Source organism: Balaenoptera acutorostrata, chromosome 2, assembly GCF_949987535.1.
Source record: "Balaenoptera acutorostrata chromosome 2, mBalAcu1.1, whole genome shotgun sequence".
NCBI lineage: Eukaryota > Metazoa > Chordata > Mammalia > Artiodactyla > Balaenopteridae > Balaenoptera > Balaenoptera acutorostrata.
This window is the reverse complement of record NC_080065.1, coordinates 181,908,883-181,933,958: the sequence shown is the minus strand read 5'-3', so window position 1 is coordinate 181,933,958 and position 25,076 is coordinate 181,908,883. Positions and strand designations below refer to the sequence as shown.

Genomic DNA, 25,076 nt, shown 5'->3' with positions numbered 1-25,076 from the left:
AAAAAAAAAAAAAAACTAGCTCCTGTTGGCTGTCCAAGGCTCCAAGATTAGCAGGTGTTCCAAGGGCTAACTCCAAACAGACCAGCCTCAAATTGATACTGTCTCTTGGAAATAAATAGGATTGAAAGATAAAAACCAGAAAAAAAAAGTTTTTTGTTCCCACCACGCCTCCTATCCCTGCACCTAAAATTACATCAAGTTATATCAGATGCCACCAGGGGGCACTATATCACAACGCTTTCCTTAGCTCTAGCCCAGAGCTTGGCTTCATATATAGTAAAACCAATTTCTCCGTTTGTGGAAATTTTATTTTGTGCCAGGTATCACATCTTGCTCAGTTTGGAATAGGTACTATTGTTGTCATCATTCTATAAATGGAGATATTCGAGTAGTGGGAGCTGAAGTCTCTGGCGCTGGGACAGCCAGCTGGCGGCAGAGGTAGGATTCCACCTCTCAACCCACCCGCAGAGGGGGACACCGCAGCCGCAGCCACGCCCACCCGGTCCGACTACTGGTTTGGGCCCGCGAGGGTAAGCGCGCATGCTCAGGGGGCCCACAGGGACACCTCCAGCCGCCAGGGGGAGCCCGCGACATTCCTGCCTCTCTGGCCCGCGCCGCCCGCGGGTTGGTAGAAATCCCAGAGTTCGGCGCGTTTGAGGTCCTTCCGGCGCGGCAGCCATTGAGGAGCAGCAGGTTAGTGAAGGCCAGCGCGAGTAGCATCAGCTGCCATCCGGACCCTTGGGGGCCCCAGTGCAGCTCGGGGGTATGGTTGGGTGCAGCGAGCAAGCCCGGGGGAGCAGAGGCACGGGGTTCCGGGCGGCGGGGACCGAGCCGGGACTCACCTCCACCCCCCTCTCCCCACCCCTGTCCGCAGCCATGGCTCTGCGCTACCCCATGGCCGTGGGCCTCAACAAGGGCCACAAGGTGACCAAGAACGTGAGCAAGCCGAGGCACAGCCGCCGCCGCGGGGTGAGTGCCGGGAGCGCAGTCGGGGTGTCGAGTCCCGAGGGCAGTGGGGAGCCCTGGTGTCTTAAACGGAAGAAAGGGGGTGTCGGGCTTTCCCAGAGCAGAGAGTGAAGATGCCGGTTACGCGCCTGCGCGGCGAGCGCCCGCCGGCGCTAAGTAACGGGACCCTCCCGGCCCGTGGATTCGGAAGCTGGGGCAGGAGCGAATTGGGAGCGGGTTTAGACGCATGAGCAGGAGTTTGCCGAGTAGAAGGGTTTCTGGATCAGAGTTGGAATGTGGAGGGAAAGCGGATTCCTTGTGTGTCAGGTTGAGGAATCGTAGGCTCATGGGGGTTTTATATATTTCTTCATTAAGCGGCCCCGACTCCATGGTGCCCAGCTTGTGTCCAGGGCGAGAGGGTTCTGGGCCTGGGGAACAGCCCGTGCAAAGAGCCGGGTGTGACGTGCCACTTTGATGTTGATAAGATTGGGGACTGGGGAGGATTTGGGCTTCCCTTGTTAGCAGACACACAACACTCCACCCGGAGACCCTGAGCAGTCGGGCGCCCCCTTGGAGCCCCACCCTGACGCCTCCCTTCTCCCGCAGCGCCTCACCAAGCACACCAAGTTCGTGCGGGACATGATCCGGGAGGTGTGCGGCTTTGCCCCTTATGAGCGGCGGGCTATGGAGCTGCTCAAGGTCTCCAAGGACAAGCGGGCCCTCAAGTTCATCAAGAAAAGGGTAGGTAGGATCCCTGTGTTAGGGCCAGGGTGGGACTTGGGGCTCAGGCTCACGGCCCTCCTTGCCCGGCAGGTGGGGACACACATCCGTGCCAAGAGAAAGAGAGAGGAGCTGAGCAATGTCCTGGCCGCCATGAGGAAGGCGGCAGCCAAGAAGGACTGAGCCCTTCCCCTCTGTGCACAATAAAACTTTTCCAGAAACTTGGGGTTTCTGTGCTGCCAGTGGGAAGAGGGGGCCATCTGCTGGGGCACACGTGTCCCTGGGCACCTTGGTGACAGGCAGGGTGGTGGGCACAGAAAGAAGCCACAGCCAACCAAGCAGTACTGGAAACAGCTTTTAATCATAATTAAATAGTCAACGATTAAGCCATGATTGAGGTCGGGCTCCAGGCCTCTCCCGAGCTTCCTGTGGCTCAGCCGCCTGGAGCCTCTCCCCTGAGCGCAGTTCCAGCCCCGGCGGGCCCAGCGGTGCCGGCAGTGCCCGGAGCCGGTGTCACCGCTCCACAGCCAGGGCCTTGGCCTGCTCCTCGGGGAAGGCGATGTTGAAGATCTCGCGGTAGTGCTCCACGAAGTGCACCTCCAGGCCCTCGGTGATGAAGGCCGCCAGGTCGTAGAAGTCCTTCTTGTTCTCGGTTGGCAGGATGATGCATGTCACTCCGGCACGCTTGGCCTGGGATGGGGGGCGGTCAGCAGGTCAGTGTGGGAGGGAGGAGAGGGCTGGGCGTGGAGCCAGGTTCCCAGTGCCCACCCTGCCTTGCCCAGATGAGGAAACTGAGGCCCAAGGTAACATCACCAGCCTCTGCTCCAGTAGCTTGGCAGCAGGAACCCAGGCCTCTTCTGGTGTGCTGTCACCCCAGTGGCTCTCCCCACCCCCAAAGGTGTCTGGAAATACAGGAATTATGAGGTCCATGGTTTCTGGGATTAATCACAGCACCCACTGCTTTACATTTAGAGATCTGGCACCTAAAAATGCACAGGAGCTGAAGACTGCCACGTGCCCTGTCCCACCCAGGGCCTCTGAGCTGCTGTCCCTCAGCCTGACTCTGCCTCTTAGTGAACAAGGGTCCCCATGTGTCACCATGTGTTGCTCTAGGGACAGCACGCAGTGACTCACTGAACCTCCCACTTTGTAAGAGGAAAGCAAGGTGCAGAGCCTCCACACACCTTGCCTGGGTGTCCCTATCACGGGAGCCCCTCCTTGAGTGCTCTGTAGGCACCTGGGACTGTGGTCCCTTTAAGGTAGACAGGGAGAGGCCTGGGGGCTCAGGTGAGAGACACTGGGGCGCTGCCAGGAGCTTGGGGGGGCCCCCAACACTGAGGGGAAGCACAGGCCCCCTCCCCCATCCACCACAGTCAAACCTACAGCACACCCAGTGAGACGCTGGGCTCTGGGCCCTCTGTCCACCTGCAGTGCCCAAGCCTTGCTCCTCCAGCCTCTCCTGCACCCACAGGTCTCGGTGCTAGGCCACAGTGGTGAGCAAGCAGGAGACCCTACTCTCATCCCTGAGGAGCTGAGATGAGGGCTGAAAAGGCTGAGAACCACTGTGGAGGCAGGGGCAGCTAGGCAGTCAGCTCAACAGGGGTGCCAGGCCAGGCAGATCCAGATCCCATGCCCGCTGGGCCTCACTTTCCCCTTCTGTAAAATGGGCTTGTCACTCTTCTCGCCTGGGGGGATTAGCCCTGACACGTGAATGATGGCTGTGCGCTATCCCGCGCCCGTGTTGCTGGGTGGGACACTCATGCTGGGTGGGACACTCACCGCAATGGTCTTTTCCTTGATGCCTCCTACAGGCAGGACCTTGCCTGTGAGGGAGACCTCGCCCGTCATGGCCAGGTTCTGCCGTACCGGCTGGCCCAGAGCCAGGGAGAGTAGGGCCGAGACAATGGTGCAGCCAGCACTCGGGCCGTCCTTGGGGGTGGCGCCCTGGGGGGAGACAGGCTGGTGGGCAGGCGGCTGCCAGGTGGGGGCATGGGGCGTGGGCGCGGGTCCAGCCTCACCTCAGGCACGTGCAGGTGGATGTGCGAGGTCACCAGGTACTCGTTGGTGGGGTCGTACTGCATCAGGAAGGCCCTGGCGAAGGTGTAGGCGATGCGAGCGCTCTCCTTCATCACCTCCCCCAGCTGGCCTGTAACCTCCAGGCTCCCGTCCTTGTCCCCCTTGCTGTCACGCGGCCGCCTCAGGGATGTCTCAACAAATAGCGTGGAGCCTCCTGGGGAACCGAGGGCAGAGCCCATGAGCCCAGGATGCCTCAGACTCCTGGACGGCCGCTCCCGCCACGCCCTCACCCTCGTCCCCAGTGAGGGGACGCCCCTCACCGTCCCTTCCCCGGCTCATCCCAGCCTAGAGCCTTCTCATCCCTCACACCTCAGTGCCCGCACTGTCCCCCCGCAGCCACCTCCTCGGGGCAGCAGATCCATCTGCGGGGACCGGGTTACATGAAAACCTGAAGACGATCTCTGTGCTGGGCCTCCACGTTGTACCTGCCCACGGCGCAGAGCCTGCTGGTGCCAAGCTCGCGTCCTCCCGTGCAGTCCCTCTCAGTGCAGCCCAAACCAGCAGATGCCCAGCCGCTCAGAGCCTGCCTCCTCTGTGCCCCGCCCCCAGGGCCGCCCCCAACCCTGCCTGCTACACAGACCCCGAGCCGCTCCCCCTCTGCCCTTGTAGCTCCCAGACACAGCCTCCCCAGTGCAGGTGGGCTGAGCCACGTCGTCTGGACAAGAAGCCCCTCAGATCCTTCTCCCCAGAGCTGCCTGGCCCTCCTCCCCCACTGGGTGGTGGCCCCCCAGGCGACAGGGTCTCGTGCTGTGAAGGGCTGTCCTTCAGGCAAATCTGAAAACCAGGAGCCCAAAGAAAGCTCCCGGGGCACTGCTGCTGCCTCGCAGTCCCATTGTCCCTGATCAGCCCTGGTCCCCTGGCCTCACTGCACCCCGCCCACCAGCGGAGAGGGCGTTCAGAGCAGCCCGCGGTGAGCGCGCCCACCTCTACGGGGGACAGACAACTAAAGGGACGTGCAGAGCCCCCGGCGCTGCCTGATCCAGTGCAGGCCACTCACCCATGGCGGTCCAGGCCAGGCCCATGGCCACGCCGGGAGGCGTCACATCGTACATGCGCTCCACCGTGAACACCGGCTTCCCCACGAAGTCCTGCAGGTTCTCCGGCGTCACCTCCACGAACTCAGCCTCGCCGCTGACGATCTTGTAGGCGGACTTTCGTAACACCTGTGTGGACGCAGCGGGCTGGGGGGCCGGGCCACAGAACCAGCCCCCTGCCCCCAACTCTCCTCCACCTGCCTTTAATTTTTTACAGTTGTGATAAAGTACACGTGACCTAAAACCATCTTAACCATTTTTAAGTGTACAGTTCAGTGGCAGGAAATGCCTTTGCGCTGGTGTCCAACCATCCCCTCTGGGAACTTTCTCATCTTCCCAAAATGAAACTCTGTCCTGATTAACCACTGCCTCCCCAGCCCCTCCCCCAGCCCCACCATCTACTTCCTGCCTGTGGCTGTGACTCCTCTAGGGACCTGCTGTGAGCGCCTCAGACAGCATGCGTCCCTCCGCCTGCGGGCAGGCCGGCTCACCTTCTCCACCTGCTTCTGCAGGTTGCGGACGCCGCTCTCCCGGCAGTACTGCTTGATGAGGAGGGTCAGCACGTCCGATGACAGTGTGGCCTTGCTCTCGTCCAGGCCACACTGGGCGCGGGCCTGAGGCACCAGGTACTGCTGCCAGGGAGGAGGAGAGCCGCCATCAGGACCCCCAGGGCCTCTCCCGTGGGTCCTGCCCACCCTTCCAAAGACCCCTGGCCGGGTAAACGAGGTCACCGAGGTAGACCCTGGGCCTGCCCCGTGGAGGCCCTGTCCCCGGGGGTAGCTGGGGGCCATTCAGCAGAGGGTGTGAGGGGAGGCTGCTCCCGGAGACCACATCTAAGCTGAGACGTGAAGGGAGGAGAGCCAGCAAGGCCAGGAGAGGGTGGCAGAGTGTCCAGGGAGAGAGGGTGGCAGAGTGTCCAGGGAGAGAGCCCGGCAGGTGCCAGGATCCTGAACGGTGGGCCTAGGACCGCAGACGCCCGGCCTGCCGCCTCCACATGCTCCCAAGGCTCATCTTAGATGCCTCTTCCTCCAGGAAGGCCTCCTTGAACCTCTAGACTTCCTCCTCATACAGAGACCGGTTATGTGACTGCTGCACAGAGCAGGTGGGGATGGGGAGCAGGTCAGAGGCTCCAGGGCCACTCGGGGCCCAGCACCACTCTTGCCACACAGCAGTCGGTGGAGTCTGAGCAGTCCTGAGCACTGACTGCAGGGCAGAAGCGTCCCACAGTCCTATGTTCCTCCTGCTGTCCCTTCAGGGCTTTGAAGGAACCCCTCCACCCACACCCCCAAGCCTGCCCCTCCTCTGCCTGGTCGAGTGTCCAGGCTGGTGGGGGACGGGGGAAGTGACGGGGAGTCCCAGTACCCCTGCGACCGCCTCAGCCAAGAGCTCCTCTTCCTCGCCTCCCACCCCCCAGGGGATGCAAAGACTGCAAGCCTGCACCTGTCACAGGGCTGCGAAGGGCTCAAGGGAACAAGATGTACTAAAGCCCCCTCTGGAAAGAAAACACTGTATCAGGAATTCGAGCCCTCTGGAAAGGAAATCCAGCTCTCCTCTGACTGACTGCAGGCTAGTAAAGCACCGCACACACCCAGGCACCAGGAAAAGGGAAGGATCCCACCAGCCCAGGAAGAGCTTTCCTACAAATAGAAGTGCAGACAGAGGCCCGCATCCCGGGGGGCCTGGGCCCAGGAAAGCCCAGGCAGGCAGTCCCATAACCCGGGGAAGCACGGCTGGTGGGCAGACAGACAGCAGCCTCACTCTCGCGCCCACAGCCGTTACTGACCCGGCACGACACCGGCCATGGTGCGTGACCACGAGGCAGCGGAGCACTCAAGGGGTAACTTACTGTCAGAGCTGAACTCACAACCCCAAGACAGTGCTGGGCCCTGAAGGCCAAGGTGCGGTTGTGTTACCTTCAGCACTGTGCTCACGGAGTGTCTTTCCTTGCTCTTGTTCTACAGCCTGTGATTATAACAAGAAATACATATTGGGTCTTTGGCCTCAATTCCCTGCGCAAGCGATTCTAAGACGCTTGGAATTTCCTGAGTGACAGGGACGAGAAGAGCATCCTTTCTTATTCACAAGAAGCCCCTTTCAAGAAGTGATCATTAGCACAGCTGGATGGGGGCTGGTGGCCAGAGGAACCAACCAAGGGACTGGAGGGACAGAACTTTCAGCCCCATCCTCAGCCCCCGGGGAGGGGCGCTAATCACCAGTGACCAATGATGCAATCAGTCATCCGGTCAACCATGCCTAGTAATGGGCCCTTCCCCACACCTTGCCCCAGGAGTCTCTGTTTTGGCTGTTCCCTAGTTGTATCCTTTATAATAAACTGGTAACAGTAAGTAAAAACTCTTGTCTTCCTGAGTTCTGTAGGCTGTTCCAGCAAATTATCAAACCGAGGAGGGGGCTGTGGGAACCCCCGATTTATACCCAGTCAGTCTAAAGTAAGAGCGGCCAGGGACTTGGGGGCTGGCATCCAAAGTGGGGGCAGTGCTCTGGTCTGAGCCCTGAACCTGGGGTCTGATGCTGTTTCCGGGTGGGTAGTGTCAGAATTGCACTGAATCGTAAGACCCTCGGCTGACAACTGGTTGGGGTGGGGAGCCCCCCGAACCCCCGCCTTGGTGTCGTCCGTGTCTTGCAATCACACCACACGGGCAGACCCCGTCCACATCCGTCTGTCTCCTCCTGGCTCGGGAGCCCCAGAGCGGGATCTGCGGCTTGCACCCCTAGCTCCGGTTAAGGGCCTGGCGCCTAGTGGGCACTCGGGTATTTCCTGAGCCCAAGTGGCCGCGGGGCGCCCCTCCCCAGGGCCGGGCCAGCGGGGCCGCCTTACCTCTGCGATGGCGAGCTTCTCCTGGGCCACGTAGCCCGACACGTTGATCATCTCCATCCGGTCCCGCAGCGGCTCTGGGATGGTCTCGGTGATGTTGGCCGTGCAGATGAACAGCACCTGGGGGAGGCGGCAGTGAGGTGCCGTAGGACGGGGCGTCCAGACTCTCCCCACTGGCCCAGCCCCCAGGTGGGACACGCACCTTGGACAAGTCCACAGGCACGTCCAGGTAGTGGTCCAGGAAGTTTGCATTCTGCTCAGGGTCCAGCAGCTCGAGCAGCGCTGACGAGGGGTCCCCCTGGTAGCCCCGGCCAATCTTGTCCACCTGAAGGGGCAGCAGGGGGCAGCGGGTGTTAGCCCCTTGTCCTCCCCCCGGCGCCAGACACCCCAGCGGGAGACCAGACCACCGGGCGTTGGGGCTAGGGAAGCCCGGAGCGGGAGGGCTGGCCTGACCGTGTGGCCATGGGCAGGGACCGGGTCCTCCAGGGCGGGAGGGGGCCGGTGTCATGAGACAGCCAGCTGCAACGAGGCCACCCACAGTGACTCAGGCACCATGGAAACCGCAGTGGGCCACAGTTTCACCTTGAAAACAGACCCCGTCTGGTCAGGGCCACCTGCAGCTGTGGGCCAAGAGGGCCCAGGGGCCACGTCCAACCTCAGGGAAGGGTATGAGTCCAGCCAGGGCCCAACCCTCAGGCCCCACCCACCTCGTCTATCAGAACCAGGGGGTTCTCCGTCTTGGTCTTCTTCAGGCACTGGATGATCTTGCCTGGCATGGCGCCCACGTACGTCCGCCTGCGGAAGAGGGCACAGCGGGGCGGTCGGTGCCCCAGCGCCTGGGCTAGCCACACTGGCGCCCAAGGCCCAGCTCCCCTGGAGCTGAGGGATCACCACATGCCTTCCAAGGCCGCCCAGAGGAGACACAGGGAGACGCACACAGCGTGGCCCTGGCGGAGGATAAATGCTTCCGCACTGTGCAGGTGGGCAGAGCACTGGGTCATCCTGACAGCGTAATGGTCCCAAGTCCTGGGGCTCTCAACGTGCTCCCCCAGCTGAGGCTCAGAGCGGGGACAGATTCACAGCCAAGTCTCACTCAGACTCTTCCCGCTAGCCAGCACCTCCTATCCAGATGGCAAAACCCAGCCGGCATTGCCCAATCCAACAGAAGGAGAGGGGCAGGGAGCAGCCAGGGCCTGCGGCAGGAACATCCCCCACGCCTGGGTCCTTGGGCCTCAGGGTCACCAGACCCAGGGCCTGGCCCCAGCCGGCACGTCCTTTCAGGCGTGTTTCCTGAGAGCCTACTTGTCTGCCCAGTTCGGCTGCAGGTGCTTGCCTGGCATTCTTAGGAAACCAGACATGAGTCCAGTGCTGTGAGCTAAGGCCCAGCAGGGCAGACAGACCACAAACCAGGCAGAGGAGAAAATCACAAGGTACGAAAGACTTCGTATCTGCGACAAAGAAGGAAAGCAGGCATGGAGGATGTGGACCGCCAGTTTGAGGGTGAGGCAGTATTTTAAGGAAGAGATAAGGAACATCTTAGGGAAAGGCTACAAGCAAAGGAGGTGAGGGGGAGCCACATGGGTGTCTGGGGGAGGGGCATTCCAGGCGGAGGGCACAGCCCATGCAAAGGCCCTGGGGCAGCACCGTGCCTGGTGTGTTGGAGGAACAGTGAGGAGGCCCGTGTGTCTGGAGCAGAGTGAGGGAGGGGGACAGAGGGAGGAGGGGAGGGCAGGGAGGGGACGGGGCAGGGAGGGCAGGGCCTTGTGGCCCGCAGGGAGGACTTGGGCTTTAACCCGAGAGAGGTGGGAGCCCTGGAGGGCTGTGGGCAGAGGAGGGTTTGGCTGTCACCAGTATAACAGCAGTCAATTCCCTGTCCCTAGACCAACATCAGCACAGAACGCCCACCTGCTCACACCCTGCTGGGTGCCCTTTCCCCGATGACTCACCCCCAGCGTCACAGATCTCCTGCTTGTTTAGAAACTCGAGCACATGGTGCTTGTCTGCAGCTCCCTGTCCTTCCTGAACCAGGGCCCGGCTCTGCCTCTGCCTCCCTCTCAGCCCCCAACCCCTCCACCTCCATCCTGCCGCACCTCCCAGCTCAGACCGCAGCTCCCGGGCACGCCTGCACCATTCCAGCCTGCAGGCCTCCCAGTGACCCCGCCCCCAAGGCTGTGCCGGCCTCGTCCCCTCCTGACCCCCACCCGGGCCCCACCATGCTCCGGCTCCCTTCTCCAAACCCCTGGAGCTCACACCGGGCTCCGGGCTGGTGAGGTCTCAAGACTGGCCACCATCCAGGGGACTCGAGAGAGCCAAGAGTTGAGGGGGGCTGCAGCAGACTGGGGTGCTTGCACCCTGCCCAGCAGGCGGCCCGGCTCTGGAGCGTTGCTGCCAGGAGGGCCTGTGAACCCTGGTGCCCAGAACTGTCCATGCTTTTAGAAAAGCCAGAAAAGTAACTTTTAAACACAGATTTAAACCTTCTTTGGACACTACAGGATGGAAATGCATGGCCGACTCGGAACAGACACTCATGTACCCACTGCACTTGTGTCTCACCAAGGCTTTTCAAAAAACCACCCTCTGCGGAGGCCAGCATGGTGGGAAGCCCCGGAACACAACACCCTTTATGTCCCACAGAAGGACACCACGCACGGGCCAGGTGGCTGTCAGAGCCTGCGCACAGGGGATGCCAGCCCGGCTCTGGGCCTGACAAGGGAGGCAAGAACCAAGACAGGTGCTGAGGCCTCACTGGGGAGACCGTCTCGCCTCCCACTCTAGTCCCCAGTCCCCGGGTCTGCGGCCAGTGTTGCCCGGGTGCGGGGTGCTGAGCTGGTGGGATGGAAGCTGGAACCAGGGGGCCGTCTGCTGACAGCCTGGCCAAGAGGCCTTTCCAGTGGTTGAGAGGCCGAGATTTCGATCCAATTTGATTCGAGATTTTTAAGCACCTGGACTGAGCCAGGCCTGAGGTCAGATGGACACCCTGACTTTTCAGTTACCTATTCCAGCGTGAGTGGAGTTTGCTGCCCGCCACCATCAGGCTACAGAGTAGGAACAGACCCAAGAGAAGGCAGGCTGATGGGAGGCGGGGTGAGCCCCGAGGGGGAGAGGCCGGACCAACCTGTGCCCCTTGATCTCGGCCACGTCCGTCATGCCCCCGACGCTGAAACGGAAGTACTCGCGGTTCAGGGCCCGGGCGATGGAGCGGGCGATGCTGGTCTTGCCCACACCTGGAGGACCGTAGAAGCAGAGGATCTTGCCCTGGGTCGAGGCCCGGAGCTGGCTGACGGCAATGAATTCCTGCGGGCAGAGGCAGGAGGACCCCGTGAGACAGCACTGCCCTTTCCACAGGGCAAGGGCCCCCGCCAGGCCTGAGCCTCCCCACCATCCAGGCATCTGGGGCTGCGAGAAGGGACAGGGCCTGACCCAGAGGGGCCGAGCTGACGGGACTGTCATCTGACACAGGAGGGACAGCCTGTGGCACCAACAGGACGAGCAGGCAGCAAGGGGACACGGGTGACGGGCTCTGGGTGACCCCGATGCCAGGCCCACCTGGCAGCTCCCCACCTGGATCACAGCATCCTCTCTCCCCGCTGGCCCACCTGCTCTCAGCCAGACGCCTCTGGCCCTCGTTTCCTATCGCAAGCACAATTTTTATCCCCCTGGGGAATCCGTGAGCCCCCTGGAGCAAGCAGGCCGGCCTGGGCGGCCCCTAACACCTCTGAGCCACTCCAACCCTGGTCCCTCCAATTGGGCCCCTCCATCCCTCACCTTCCTCGGCCCCTGCTGACCCCACACCAGCCTTGGCCCAGCCAAGCCCCCACCAGACCCCCAGATTCTCCAGGGACCGCCCCTGGGTTTTCCCCACCGCACAGGGGGAGTCCTGGCTCCCGGGCCCCAAGGCCTCCACCACCCTCACAGATCCAGAAACGACAGCTGCTGCCTCTCAGAGCTCGGCTGGGTGCCCCACACACAAGCGGGGATGCAGGCATGGCCCCGGGGAGGGCGGGCGGCCGAGCCTCACCAGGATGCGCTTCTTGACGTCCTCCATCCCATAGTGGTCCTCCTCCAGCACCGCCTGGGCCCGGGACAGGTCCAGGTTCTCGTTGCTGTACTTGCCCCACGGGATGGACGTCAGCCAGTCCAGGTAGTTGCGGGTGACGCTGCCACAGGACAGACAAGAGCCGGTGAGCGGGCCCAGTGAGCCGCCCGAAGCCCGCTCTGTACATCCACAGCGCTGGGGCCCACGCGCCCGACGTGAGAACTACACCAAGTGTCAGCTGGGGCCCGAGCTGCCCTGAGAAGCCGGCCCAGCCTGGCCTGCCCCGCTCCCGGCGCGGTGCAGACACGCCTCGCCTACTGCGCTGGGTGGACACCACGTGTTTTACACCTTGAAGGTTTGTGGTAACCGTGCCTTGTCAGGTAATGGTCATTTTAGCAATAAAGTACTTTTTAATAAAGGCATATACGTTGTCTTTTTTTAGACATAACGCAACTGCACACTTAACAGACTACAGTATAGCGTAAACATAACTTTTACACGAATGGGGAAACCAAGAAAATTCACGCGACTCGCTTTTTTGCTATGAACCCAACCCGCGGTGTCCCCGAGGTCTGCCTGTATGGGTGCAGTTCCTGGCACAAGGGCTACATTTGCTTCCCAGACCAGAGACTCTGCGAGCATGGGGCCGGCTCAGGGTCCCACAGCACAAGAGGGGCCAGCGGGTAGGATGGGGGAGGGACAACCTGATGAGGGCAAGTGGGGAAACTGAGGCCTGGAGCGTGACCCCAGGCCAACGGCTGTGCACCCAGGGACAGAGGCACCCCTCACAAAGGGCCTGTTGAGGAGGCAGGGAGGTCAGGGTCAGAGGAGGAGGCGAGGCGGACGACAGAAGCAGAGGCTGGAGTGACGTGCTCGGAAGACGGAGGAAGGGCCAGGAGCCATGGAACATTTCCAAGAAGCTGAAAAGGCTGGAGACAGAGTTTCCCCAGAGCCTCCAGAAGGAGCCCGTCCTGCCCACCATGCCAGACGTGAGGGCCTCTGCCTCCAGACCGTGACATGAGTCTGTGACGTTCTAAGGGACTAAGCGTGTGGTCACCCTGACATCGGTGTGGGAAGCGCACTCACTGCCCCGTTGAGAGGAGCTGGGGGCATCTCTGGCGGGGAGGCCTGCGGCGTCCAGGGGAACCAGCGTCTCCCAGGGTCCTCGTGCAAAGAGACCGGCCTTCCCCAGACACCCTGAGCCCGGGAGGGTCGGGTGCTGCAGGCCCGCTCAGATCCCCCCTCTGAGGAGCTGTCCCCCGAGCCGCGCCGGAGCAACGCCCAGGCCTGGGCTGCGGGCACAGCCAGAAGCATCCCACGGGGCCCAACCCCCAGCCAGTGTGCGCAGGACAACACCCGCCGGGCAAGGCCAGGGCCCCAGGAAGACGCTTGTTTCCTGGCTGACTCTCAAAGCCGCCAGAGGGAGGCCAGGGGAGGGGGTGGCCTTGGAGCAATGGCCCTGGGGACTCCTGGTCCTGACTGGTGGCACTGGCTTAGAGCCAGATGTCCCTGGCTTCAAATCCCTGTCCCCATCTGCCAGCCCAGAGGCAGGGGCACTGACATAACTTCTCCAAGCCTCGACTCCTTCATCTGTGAAACAGGGGCGACAGAGACACGGCCCGCACAGGGGCGATACGAGAGGATGGACACCCACCGTGACCAGAACATGCATAAGGGGCCCACCCTCCTGGCTTTCCGGGGACCCCAGCCAGATGCCCAGCTTTCCCGAGGCTGGGGAAAGAGACGGGCCCCCCGGCGCTCACTTGAACTCGGAGGAGTGGTTGTCCAGCAGGCCCAGCTTGCTCAGCTCCTCGTCCACCACGTCCATGACATGCTTGGGGACCACAAGCTCCTTCAGCCGCTCGCGGAACTTCTCCTCGATGGCGTCCTTGTCGTCCTTCTCCAGGCCCAGTTCCTTCTTGATGATCTTCAGCTGCTCCTGCAGCAGGTATTTGCGGTGCGTCTGCTTGATCTTCTCCTCCACCTGCAGGGCCGAGAAGCCGCCGTCAGAGCAGAGGGGACGCAGCCCAGGGTGGGCCTGCTGCTTCCTCAGGACATGGGAGAGAAACCCAGGGCACCCAGCCTCCGATTTCCCCCATGTTCCACCCTAAGTCCTCCTGGTCACGGGCCTCGCGGTAAGTAACACCCGAATTCCAGGGGAGGAAGGAATCCGCCCTTCAATCCTGGTTACGACCAGGAAAAGCTGGGCCTAATGCCAGTGTGTCCCCCACGTTAATCAAAGGGGTGCCACGCTCCCTCTAACAGCCGGAACAGCAGGACGCGGGCTCAGGGCCCTAGGTCAGCATCGGCGCCCGCCCAGTGACCTGCTGTCCTGTGCCCTTGCATGTGAGAGCTGCCTAGTGGCTTTTCCAATTAAAGATATGATACAAGAGATTTCCCTGGTGGCACAGTGGTTAAAAACTCCGTGCTCCCAATGCAGGGGGCCCGGGTTTGATCCCTGGTCAGGGAACTAGATCCCACATGTATGCCGCAACTAAGAGTTCGCATGCCACAACTAAGGAGCCGGCGAGCTGAGCTGCAACTAAGGAGCCCGTCTGCCACAACTAAGGAACCCACATGCCACAACTAAGGAGCCGGTGAGCCGCAACTAAGGAGGCCAAGAGCCACAACTAAGGAGCCTGCCTGTTGCAACTAAGGCCTGGAGCAACCAAATAAATAAATAAATATTTTAAATAAATAAATAAATAAAATAAATATGATACGAATTTTTTTCCTAACATAAAAACTAAGTGAGGGGGACTTCCCTGGTGGCGCAGTGGTTAAGAATCTGCCTGCCAATGCACAGGACACAGGATTGATCCCTGGTCCGGGAAGATCCCACATGCCACGGAGCAACTAAGCCCGTGCGCCACAACTACTAAGCCTGCGCTCTAGAGTCTGTGCGCCTAGAGCCCGTGCTCTGCAACAAGAGAAGCCACCGCAATGAGAAGCCCATGCACCGCAACAAAGAGTAGCCCCGGCTCGCCGCAGCTAGACAAAGCCCATGCACAGCGATGAAGACCCAACGCAGCCAAAAACATAAATAGATAAATAAATAAATAAATAAATAAATTTATTTATTTAAAAAAAAAAAAAAAACAAACTAAGTGAGGGCTTCCCTGGTGGCGCAGTGATTAAGAATCTGCCTGCCAATGCAGGAGACACGGGTTCGAGCCCTGGTCTGGGAAGATCCCACATGCCACAGAGCAACTAAGCCCGTGTGCCACAACTACTGAGCCTGCGTTCTAGAGCCCACGAGACACAAATACTGAAGCCCACGTTCTGCAACAAAAGAAGCCACCACAATGAGAAGCCCGTGCACCACCACGAAGAGTAGCCCCCGCTCGCCACAACTAGAGAAAAGCCCACATGCAACGAAGACCCAACACAGGCAAAAATAAATAAATTCATTAAAAAAAAAAAAAAAACTTAAGTGCTATAACAGCCTCTATGGGAAAAGAATCTAAAAAAGAGTGGATATATGCATACATATAAACTGATTCACTTTGATGTACAGCAGAAACTAACACAACATTGTAAATCAACTACACTCCAATAAAATAAATAAATAAACAAAACACCTAAGTGGTAAAAGTGAGTTAAATCTGGAAAACGTTAAGTAACCGACGATCCAGGCACTCCACGGGTTTGCCCACTTGGGAAGGTGGGCATCCAACAGCTGAGTCCGGGAAAACAGCTTTCGCCCTTTCCCAGGCTGGCTCCCAACTTCTAGCATCGCCCCCCAGGCTCCCTCAATGGTCAGGGGGGCCCCGGGACCCCTCACTCTGCACTCAGATGCTGGCACCCGTCTGACACTTTCGCACAGGTTCCCAGCCCCGAGCGGGAGCGCGGCCTCGCAGCAGAGACTCGCCTGGGCACTGGGGCCCCACCCCGCCGCTCACCTCCCGGCCCAGGCGCTGCTGCAGCTTGCTCAGCTCAAACTCCTTCTTGAGGAGGGACAGGGCCTTGTACAGCCGCTTGGGAATCTGCCAAGAAAGGGAAGACGTGAGAGGATGGCCATCTGTGTGGAGGGGCCGTGGGGAGGGAGCGCGAACCGGGGCAGGTGGACAGGCCATGCCTCCCCAAATCCGAGAGGGGCGCACGCTCTGCCCCAGCAAGCCCAGTGCTCCAGCCACACTCCACAGGTCTGCAGGCCGTGTGGACCAGGACACTGGCAGAGGTGCTGCTCGTAACGACAACCCAAACACGCCACCCACTGAATGACGGGCACCACCCAGTGGGACACCACGCGGCCGCTACCGAGAACGAGGGGCCGGACGCGGACAGAAGGAGGCGAGCTAACGGGAACCCACCCCAACACCGGAGCCCAGGACAGCAGCCAGGCGGGGAGGCCGCACTCACGTTGGTCTCCTCCAGGACGTCCTGCAGCTCGTGGGACTCGGCCCCAGTTAGCGCGGCGCCCATGTCGCTCAGGTAGATGGGGTTGTCCACCACCCTGTGGCCAGCCTGCATCATCTGCAGCACAGACTCTCTGGAAGGGACAGAGATGCTGCCACGGGGCACCGGGACCGCCATGGTCCTCACTGGGCCGTGGCCCACCCTGGAGCGGGACTAACGCCCCAACGCCCAGACATAAGCCACCCTGGCAGCCATGCAGCAGCCCTCCTGAGATGCCCTCCCCCTACCTGGCTGATGACGAGAGAGCCGGGGCCGGTAGGCTGCGCCCCCTCCAACCTCCCGCCCGCCCCGCGGCCTCCCTGCTGGGAAGGAAGCGGCTCCCCACTCAGAGGCTAGGCAGTCCCCAAGCCCAGCCAGGATCTCAATGAGGACAAGCAGCCAGACAGGCCCAGCCTGGCCTCATCAGGAGGGGACAGGAGACCAACCTGTAGAGCGGGTTCAAGGCGATGATGTCCCGGATGGTCTTCACGATCTCCGCTGTCAGGGCCTGGCAAGCAGGGAGGCCACGTGGGTCACTGGGACCAGAGGGGGCTGTGGCCCTGGAGCCCCTCCCACCCGGCCCAGCCAAGGACGGCCCCAGAGGCCCAGGAGCGGAGCCCCAGTTCACAAGTCACAGGGACTCAGGACCCAAGAGCAAAACCTAAACCAAGCCTGTCTCCATGGACCACTCTGAACCTCGACCTTAGAACGAGCCATCTTGGGTGGGGAGAAGGGGCTCGAGGTCTGTCCCACCAGAACCTCGCCCCAGCCGGCTCTGCCACGGATGCCACGGGTATTGCTGTCCTTGCCTTCGCTGCCGCCACAGTGAGGCCAGTGACACTCCCGGCAGCATCACTGGACACAGTTTATGGCATAAATCCTGCGCCTCGTTTCCAGAGACCACAGGTCCCGGCACCTGGCACTCTGCGCAGGGCACTGCCGGCACGAAGCAAGCAGCCACCACTGCTGGGCTTTTTCAGTGTGATCCGCCGGCCTCTGGTTAATGGCTTTGTCCCTGATCTGCCTGGGATGACCTTTGTAGAAGGAACCAGAACAGGCCAGCTGGAGGGCCTGCACGGCATGCGTGTCAAGAGGGACAGGCGTGCTCCGAGCTCCCCACTCCCCTCCCCTCCCCCCAGGTGAGAGCCTTCAAGGAAACACTAAGGCTGGGCTGCCCAGGACAGCAGCCACCAGGCGCTGCTCACATTTAAGGGAGTTGAAATGAGATACAATTAGACGTTCTGTTCCTCAGTCACAGCAGCCACAGATCAAGTGCTCAACAGTCACAGGGGCCGAATGGTGCAGAGTCACAGAATGCATCCAGCACATGGAAAGTTCTCCCCGGCAGAGCTGCTCTGGAGGGCCCCATGGAGGCAACTGCCGGCCCCGGGCCCCTTCCAGCGCCCGCAGCAGCCAACACCAATGGACTGTGGCACTCCTTCCCACCGAGCTCAGAACCCACCCCAGCCTCAGACCAAAGCTGTCAGCTACGCCAAGCTGGTGTTCCCCCTGGGGAGGCCAAGGACACCGGGTGCCGGCGCACCCGAGGAGCCTTCCACCTGCCTTGCCTTTCTTCTTCACCTCTCCCCGTTGGAGGCAGGTCACTCTGCCCATAACCTACATGAGAAGGACGGTGGAAGGACATTTCCCGACACCCTCTCGACAGCTGGCTCACCATGCTATGGAGAAGAAGGCAGGCCAGCCTAGGCTTGGGGTCAAGGTGGCCAGAAGGCTCTTTCCCGTCTTGGAAGCACGGGTCACATAATCAGCTGCATGTGCCCTGCCCGCTCCCCCACCCCTGGGCCTGGGAGGAAGAGCCAGGACCCGGTTCCTTCACAGCAGCCAAGGCTCCAGCGCACTTCCGACCTTCCCGATGTCAGCTCCCCCCAGGACTCCTGGAGGAAGAGGGTGCTCTGCCCCCCATGTGCGCTCACCTTCACCTCTTCCGTGACCTGGAAGTCCTCGTGGGCGACGTTCTCCACCTCCACCATGAGCACCTCACCAACGGGGCTGGGGTCCGGCTCCATCACCACCTCCACCTGCCGCTTGGCACCGCCGTCCTCCTCCGCGTCCTTCTTGCCCCGCTTCAGCTTCCTGCGCAGCTTCTGCTTGTTCTCGCCCTCGGGCTCCTCCGGCTCCACCTCCAGCTGTCTGTTGATGTGAACCCTGAAGACGGGGAAGAGGAGGTGAAGCCACCGAGGCTGGGGGGAAGGGGGGGCGTCCTGCCGGCCACAACACTCTGCGGTGCTGATGACACAAGGGCTCGCTGGGCCCAGGCCCCTGCAGCCACCAGGGCTGGTGGGAGAGGGGAGCTGCCGTCTCAGAACCCAAGACCAGCAGGCCCTCTGCCCCGGACTCCAGCCAACCCATCCATTGTTTCCCACACCAACGCCCGCTGTCCTCCAGGAACGAGGACGCCAGTGGCAGCCCGCGCTCTGGGGCCCATCAGGGACTCCGCCTGCCCTTCCCCCGGCCTCCAGCTCACCACACAGTGGCTCCTGCACAAGGTTCAGCTCCAGGTTCAAGGGCGCCTCCACTGAGGTCCTCCCCAACCACTCCACATGAAGTCCAGTCCCACGTGCGCACACACCCACCCCACCCCCCATCCATCGTCATTTTCACCCCAAAGCACTCGCCACCGTCAGAATTTAGCTGGTGACCTGTTTTCCCCATGCGGCGGGCGGGCTCCCCAAGTTGGGCCCCTCGCCGGCTACTCCGCTCACACCCGAGGGTCTGGCAGACACCAGGTGCCCGGCAGACACCAGGTGCCCGGTGTTCAGTGACGTGTTGGCCCTTTTCTGCCACACGGGGTAACTAACAACAGTACCGCCCTTAGAGAGCAGGCCTGAGCGCTACCGGGGACGCAGACTCAGTGGCGGGCGGACACCAGCAAGATGCACAGAGAAAAGGAGGTCGGGACGCAGTGAGCACCGAGGTGGCCTGGCCACAGGACTCAGCAGGACTCGTTCTCCAAGGCACCCTGCAGGTTAGCGGAGCAGTGAGTAGCCGCACCGTCTTTATTAATTTTGGTTGTATCTTTTTTTTTTTTTTTTTTTTTTTTAAGGATTTTCTTATTTATTTATTTATTTATTTATTTATTTTTGGCTGTGTTGGGTCTTCGGTTCGTGCGAGGGCTTTCTCCAGTTGCGGCAAGCGGGGGCCACTCTTCATCGCGGTGCGGGGACCGCTCTTCATCGCGGTGCGCGGGCCTTTCTCTATCGCGGCCCCTCCCGTCGCGGGGCACAGGCTCCAGACGCGCAGGCTCAGCAATTGTGGCTCACGGGCCCAGCTGCTCCGTGGCATGTGGGATCTTCCCAGACCAGGGCTCGAACCCGTGTCCCCTGCATTAGCAGGCAGATTCTCAACCACTGCGCCACCAGGGAAGCCCTTGGTTGTATCTTATTCTGTTCTTTCTGAGCCATGAATCCTCCCAGGAGACGAAGGAACAGCCTCTTCCCTAAAACAGACTCTAACGCAAGCAGGTGAAGACAGGCATGGGGGCTCGGCACAGCGGGGACGCCACCAGGACAGTCCACGGAAGCGCTGCCGGCCCGGACCATTTCCCCGGTGTGCTCTGGGGGAGCTGCCGGCTGACACAGAAAAAGGCTCCATGAGAGGAAAGGATGAAGGGCTCTCGAGTCAACAAACACCAACGGGCATCTTAAGTAAGAGGCTTTTTCAAACACTACGACCTTAACGGTTGGTGAGTCTGAAACGTCTCCCACATGTCTGTGATCACAGGACACCTTTGACAAGCGTCTCATCTTGGGAGACCAATGTTCCTTGGAACACGTGAAAAGAAATGAACACGTTCATGAACGTGTTCATGAACACCGTACCTGCTGAACATCCTGGCCCCAGGGGCTTGGGAGGGTAGAGAGGACGGCTGGGGTTGGGGGTGGGGGAGTGCTTCCAGCTTCAACCCAGCTGATCATGTAGGTTTTTCTTAATTAGCCGTAACAATACAGCGGGTTAGACTGGGCTTGCAAATGCCATATGAAGCCCTTCGGCAGAGGAGGGAGAGGTAGACTGGCTGAGTAAAAAACCGCAACCTGGACTTCTCTGGGGGTCCAGTGGTTAAGACTCCGTGCTTCCACTGCAGGGGGCATGGGTTCGATCCCTGGTCCGGGAACTAAGATCCCGCAAGCTGCATGGTGCAGCCAGGAAAAAAACAAAAAAACAAAAACCCAACCTGCCAAGCTGAATGGAGACGCAGATGCAGGCACCAGGGGGAAGGCGTGCTGACACCCAGCCATGAACCATGAGGCAACGTGCTATCTTCTGTTTCGTGGTGCTTTTTGGACTAACGGGCGTGAGAAATGGCTTCTCACTGACCACTCAGACTGCCGCTTAAGCAGAGCGGCTCTGAGAAGCGGGGTGGGGTGGGGGGGTCCACCTCCAGCTTTGGCCTGGTCACTGTGGTGGCCAAGAAGGGGAGGTCGGTGCTGGAACCTGGGGCATCCCAGGCCACTCTTCTCTCCCCGCCCCGTGCACTCGGGCTCCCGCACCTTCTGTGTCCCATGACGATCATGCGCAGCTTGTCCCCAAGGTCCTGCATCTCGTGGATCTGGACAAACGTCCCCGTGTGGTAGATCTCATCCAGGCTCTCGACCACGTCAGACTCGTTGCTGAGGGAGAAGGGACACAAAGGAACATGGGCACAGGTGCTCTGGCTCTCTTGAAAAGAGAGAGAAGAGAAACACCCTTCCTGGCCTTGACCTCCTTGCTCCTACAGGTGCTCTGGGCCGCCCCTGAGGGTCACCGCACACAGGCAGGCGGGGCCAGATGGAAACTGGATTCCACTCCACACCTCCTCTTATGGAGCCTGCGTAGAACACACCTTCCGACTTCGAAGAGGAACTCATTCCTACCTGGAGTCGAGGTGGATGTGCCCGGAGCCCCCGCATCTGCCCGCCTAGCTCTGCTCTGAAGCAGGCTCACCCTGGCCTAACACCAGGGGTCCCCCAAGGTTAGCTTCCCCCAACCTGGACCACGCATGAAGCCCAGGGCCTGGGGCAGAGTCTTCAGCCCAGACTGAAAAGGGATGCTCAGCTCTCGGCCTCATGCCCCGTAGGTCTGACTTGGTTTCTTTCAGGTCAGGAGTCAGAGGTCCAGGCTACTGTACGGAGCAGGCTCTGCGGTGAGCTACAATCCAGGGCGGCTTCAACAAGGAGTGAAGGAAAAATTACACTTACTTGTCATCTTTCTTTAGAAAGACACCGGCATACGGCTGGGCGAGGCGAACTTTCCTTCTTAGCAGCTCAACCAACTTCTTATTTTTAACCTAGCATGACAATGACCCCAAAGTGAAACGCAGGGTAGGCTTTCTAGCTGACACTTTGACAGCAGCTCTAGCGTTTTCTGTAATACTCTCTAGGGGTGTGCTAATCTGATCCAGGACTAACCAACACGGTCCAGGAACCTCTGAACCAAAAAAAAAAAAAAAAAAAAAGTACGGGCAGTATTGAAGAGCTGCATTCCTTAGTTTTTCCCTCTTCCTAAAGAAAACTAAAAGGAGACAAACGGCCAATACCAAGAAATTGATTTCACATCCAATTTCAAGAGCTGTTTCTGTGGCGAAATGCCTTGGCTTGAAAATCTAAACTCTGCTTTTCTTTTCGGGAGGACAAAAGTAAATGCGTGTAATTCAAATGCGACACACCCCACAGGCTGGTAATTTCCTCCAATTTTCATGGAAAGTATATCCCAATCACATCTATATCCTATTGATTGATCATCGAAACCCCACCCCCCCCCCCCACCCCCCGTCACAGCACATTCTCCTGTCATTCCACTGGCAGGTAGAGGGCTAATGATGTTTCCTAGGAAACAGCTGATAGGGAGGAGCACAGGTGTCCTTAGGGCTCAAATGATTTCCTTCAAGCCTGTGTTAATTCCTAGACCAGACTCTAACTAAACTTAATGGCCCTCAAACTTTGGCACAAGTCAGAATTCCCTGGAGGGCTTCTTAAAACAGATGGCTGGGCCCCCCCCCTTGGAGTTTCTGATTTGGGAGAGCTGAAGCGGGCCTGAGAGTCTGCACTTCAAGCAGGCTCCCAGGTGATGGCTGCTGGTCCAGGAACGCGGCTTTGAGAAGCAGCGTTTTAACTCACTCCATGACCACACGGTATGGGAATTCCTGCCACTCTAAATGCATTCTCCTCAGAAAAAAAGGTCTGTGACATCCGTCAGGAGGGTTACATGACCCACCCAAAATTAAGAGCCACTGGTCTATACTTAGAGGCCACTAATAAGGAGAGACGCCACTGGGGCAAGTGAGCCGCATGCAGTGTCAACTACCAAATCAAGAGTAATCAGAGCTCGGCTAACAGGTTCAGAAACACTTATTGGGTCCCCTGGGAGCTCTCACTTTCTCCTTGGCTAACAGCTGCCCGTTGCATCTTAGCACCTGTCTCTCCCTCTGGTGGGACCCCTTTTTCGTTATTCATACAGTAACAGCAACAGGAATAGCACATGCGAGTTCCGCGTGCCAGTCTCACACTACCCGCAGCATCTCATGTAACCCTCCTGCCTAGCCTTAGGTGGGCACACAGAATCTCTTGGAAGAATCCTGTCTCTAATTGGGCACTGGGGACAGGGGGCATCTGCCACTTTGAGGGGCTGAGGGGACCGTACCTGCTGAACATCCTGGCCCCAGGGGCCTGGGAGGGTAGAGAGGACGGCTGGGGTTGGGGGGGTCAAGTAAGGAGAAAAGACCCCCAGGGCTCGTTTCTGAGGTGTCAAAAGTGCACCACATGGGTAACAGCAGCTGCTTCTTACGAAGGCGTATCAAGCACCAGGCACGGTTCTGAGGCCTTTAGACATGACCTCATTTACCTCCCATCACAGCTCTAAGAAATGAGGTACTATTATTACGCCCATTTCACATATGAGACAATGGAGGCCCAGAGGAACAGCTTGCCCAAGGTTATGGAGCTAGGGGTGGAGGGGCCAGGATATGAACCCACAGGGTCCGGCCCTGAGGCCTGCCAGTACCCACTACAGAACATCAGGGAAGGCCCTTGGAAGGGCAGCTCGGACACACACACAGTGCTGGAGAGGAGGTGGAGGGGGCTCCTTCTGCCCGCCCCCCCACACTGGCTGAATGCTGTCCCTCCGTACCGTCCTTTTCCTTTCCAAGGGATCGCTGAGATTTATTCAGCAGAGACTGCTGAGTGAGGGCAGAGGCTGGAGGGTGAATGCAGAGCTGACTCATTGTATGACCTTGCTTAGACAGTTAAGAGATAACGCTTCTCCTCCATGGAACGCTTCTCCTCCATGGACTCGTTTCCACATCATTAAAAAACTCAAGTTCCTTGCACTCCTGCTGCTTTCTCTCTATTACATCACCCTGGTCCATTTTGCACCACCCACACCCCGTGGCTCTTAGTCTGAAAAGATCTTTACTGTCTCTTGCACCAGAACATAAGTTCCTTAGGCAGAGGGGCTGTGTCTGACTTGTTCTGCTGAATTCTCAGCCGGCTACATGGGAACAAGAACACCCTACTGAATAAATGAATGAATAAACCCCTGGGAACATCCTTGTGCCATGTTCCTCCTGAGACTCCAGACAATCCCTCGCTCTATCATCCCCTGTAGTACTTACAGCCTTCCAGTCCATAATTTACTTCCTAGCCTTGTTTATTACCTCTCGAATCCCGCTGGAACCTAAGCGCCAAAGGCAGGAAAGTGTGTCCGTTTTGTTCAGGGCTGTATCCCTAACACTTAGAACCGTACCTAGCGCATGACCTCAAGAAACATTTAAGGAAGGAAGGAATCCGGATCCTGAAGGGGCTCTTAACCAGAAGGCAGACCACCCTGGGGGAGACTGTCACAAAACATTTACCAAGACCAGCAGAAAAGTAACCGAGTGGCAAGACTGTTCTGATCCTTCCCGGCACTGAATTTCTATGACTAGGACTGTTAAGTGGACAATCCTAAGCTCGCTGGATTCAACTCTCCTGAAAAGATCTGAAAGGGGGCGGAAACTGGCTCAAGTTCACCGAGCTAGTAGTGAGAAAACTAGGACTCGAGGGCTTCCCTGGTGGCGCAGTGGTTGAGAATCTGCCTGCTAATGCAGGGGACACGGGTTCGAGCCCTGGTCTGGGAAGATCCCACATGCCACGGAGCAGCTGGGCCCGTGAGCCACAATTGCTGAGCCTGCGCGTCTGGAGCCTGTGCCCCGCGACGGGAGGGGCCGCGATAGAGAAAGGCCCGCGCACCGCGATGAAGAGCGGTCCCCGCACCGCGATGAAGAGTGGCCCCCACTTGCCGCAACTGGAGAAAGCCCTCGCACGAACCGAAGACCCAACACAGCCAAAAATAGATAAATAAATAAATAAATAAATAAATAAAAAGAAAAAAAAATCCTTAAAAAAAACAAACAAAAAAAAAAAAACTAGGACTCGAACTTTTTCAAGTTGTGAGGCATGAGGGTGCTGAGCGATCCCTCGGTCCAACCTGCAGCTTGCAGACGTGGGGGAAATGCAGGCCAAGGCGGGGGCTCTCATTACCTCGACAATCTTGATAAAGCGCGGGAACACTGGGTTGCGCGTAACGGCGATGAGCGGCAGGTGCGGGAATACGTCCGGGATCATCATGGGCGTCAGCGCCGTTATGACAGGGCCTTCCCCGCCGCCCGCGCTGCCCCCCACGCCCGAGGCCCCGTCCTCCGCGCCGCCCTCGGAGGCATCCTCGCCGCCCGAGAATGCGCCGCCGCCGCTGCGGTTGTTAGCATCCCGAAGTCCCCGCCAGTGGCCCGCGGCGGCGGGGCCTTGGCCCCGCAGCGCCCAGGGAGGAAAGGCGTCGCAGGCCCGCCGGCCTCTGGGCAACCAAGCTCCGGCCGCAGTCGGGACCCGCCCCGCGGCGGCGGCCAGCAGCGGCCGCCGAAGCGCCCAACACCTCGCAGCTCCCCACAGCCGCACGTAGCCTGCACCCGCCGCCATAGCCCGGCCATCCTAGTGGCGCGTGGGACTTGCGTCATTTCCGCGGGCCCGGCTGGGGCGTACGTGACGGCCGGCGCGTGCCTGCGTGC

The 25,076-nt window shown here is 59.7% G+C and overlaps 2 protein-coding genes across 5 annotated transcripts; one reads left to right on the top strand and one right to left on the bottom strand.

The window, feature by feature from the left end:
* The first annotated feature begins 536 nt into the window (after positions 1–536).
* On the top strand, positions 537–7,127 carry RPL36 (ribosomal protein L36). Of its 3 annotated transcripts, none has more exons than XM_007169138.2 (4): positions 537–693; positions 875–969; positions 1,552–1,686; positions 6,737–7,127. In XM_007169138.2, the coding sequence occupies exons 2-4, from the start codon at positions 877–879 to the stop codon at positions 6,800–6,802; spliced, it is 294 nt and encodes a 97-aa protein (XP_007169200.2). In that variant the 5' UTR covers positions 537–693; positions 875–876; the 3' UTR covers positions 6,803–7,127. The 3 variants fall into 3 exon arrangements, with proteins under 3 accessions (XP_007169200.2, XP_007169198.2, XP_007169199.2); XM_007169136.2 differs by lacking the exon at positions 6,737–7,127 and adding an exon at positions 1,759–1,886 and having other exon boundaries at positions 538–693; XM_007169137.3 differs by lacking the exon at positions 6,737–7,127 and adding an exon at positions 1,759–1,886 and having other exon boundaries at positions 657–763.
* LONP1 (lon peptidase 1, mitochondrial) lies at positions 2,008–25,015 on the bottom strand. Of its 2 annotated transcripts, none has more exons than XM_007169140.3 (18): positions 24,556–25,015; positions 21,238–21,326; positions 20,551–20,670; positions 17,977–18,208; positions 16,489–16,550; positions 16,007–16,136; positions 15,547–15,630; positions 13,408–13,628; positions 11,627–11,765; positions 10,724–10,902; positions 8,316–8,403; positions 7,811–7,933; positions 7,612–7,728; positions 5,267–5,407; positions 4,739–4,904; positions 3,684–3,895; positions 3,445–3,609; positions 2,008–2,355 (listed from the first exon to the last, which is right to left on the bottom strand). In XM_007169140.3, the coding sequence occupies exons 1-18, from the start codon at positions 24,985–24,987 to the stop codon at positions 2,179–2,181; spliced, it is 2,877 nt and encodes a 958-aa protein (XP_007169202.3). In that variant the 5' UTR covers positions 24,988–25,015; the 3' UTR covers positions 2,008–2,178. The 2 variants fall into 2 exon arrangements, with proteins under 2 accessions (XP_007169202.3, XP_057395849.1); XM_057539866.1 differs by having other exon boundaries at positions 5,267–5,404.
* Positions 25,016–25,076: the final 61 nt, after the last annotated feature.

Coding starts and splice junctions, on each gene's coding strand:
- RPL36 (XM_007169136.2), top strand. CDS start 877: ATGGCTCTGCGCTACCCCATGGCCGTGGGCCTCAACAAGGGCCACAAG. Junction 970..1,551: donor GGCACAGCCGCCGCCGCGGG/GTGAGTGCCGGG, acceptor CTTCTCCCGCAG/CGCCTCACCAAGCACACCAA. Junction 1,687..1,758: donor TCAAGTTCATCAAGAAAAGG/GTAGGTAGGATC, acceptor CTTGCCCGGCAG/GTGGGGACACACATCCGTGC.
- LONP1 (XM_007169140.3), bottom strand. CDS start 24,987: ATGGCGGCGGGTGCAGGCTACGTGCGGCTGTGGGGAGCTGCGAGGTGT. Junction 21,327..24,555: donor GCTTTATCAAGATTGTCGAG/GTAATGAGAGCC, acceptor TTGTCATGCTAG/GTTAAAAATAAGAAGTTGGT. Junction 5,408..7,611: donor AGAAGCTCGCCATCGCAGAG/GTAAGGCGGCCC, acceptor CCTCCCTGGCAG/CAGTACCTGGTGCCTCAGGC.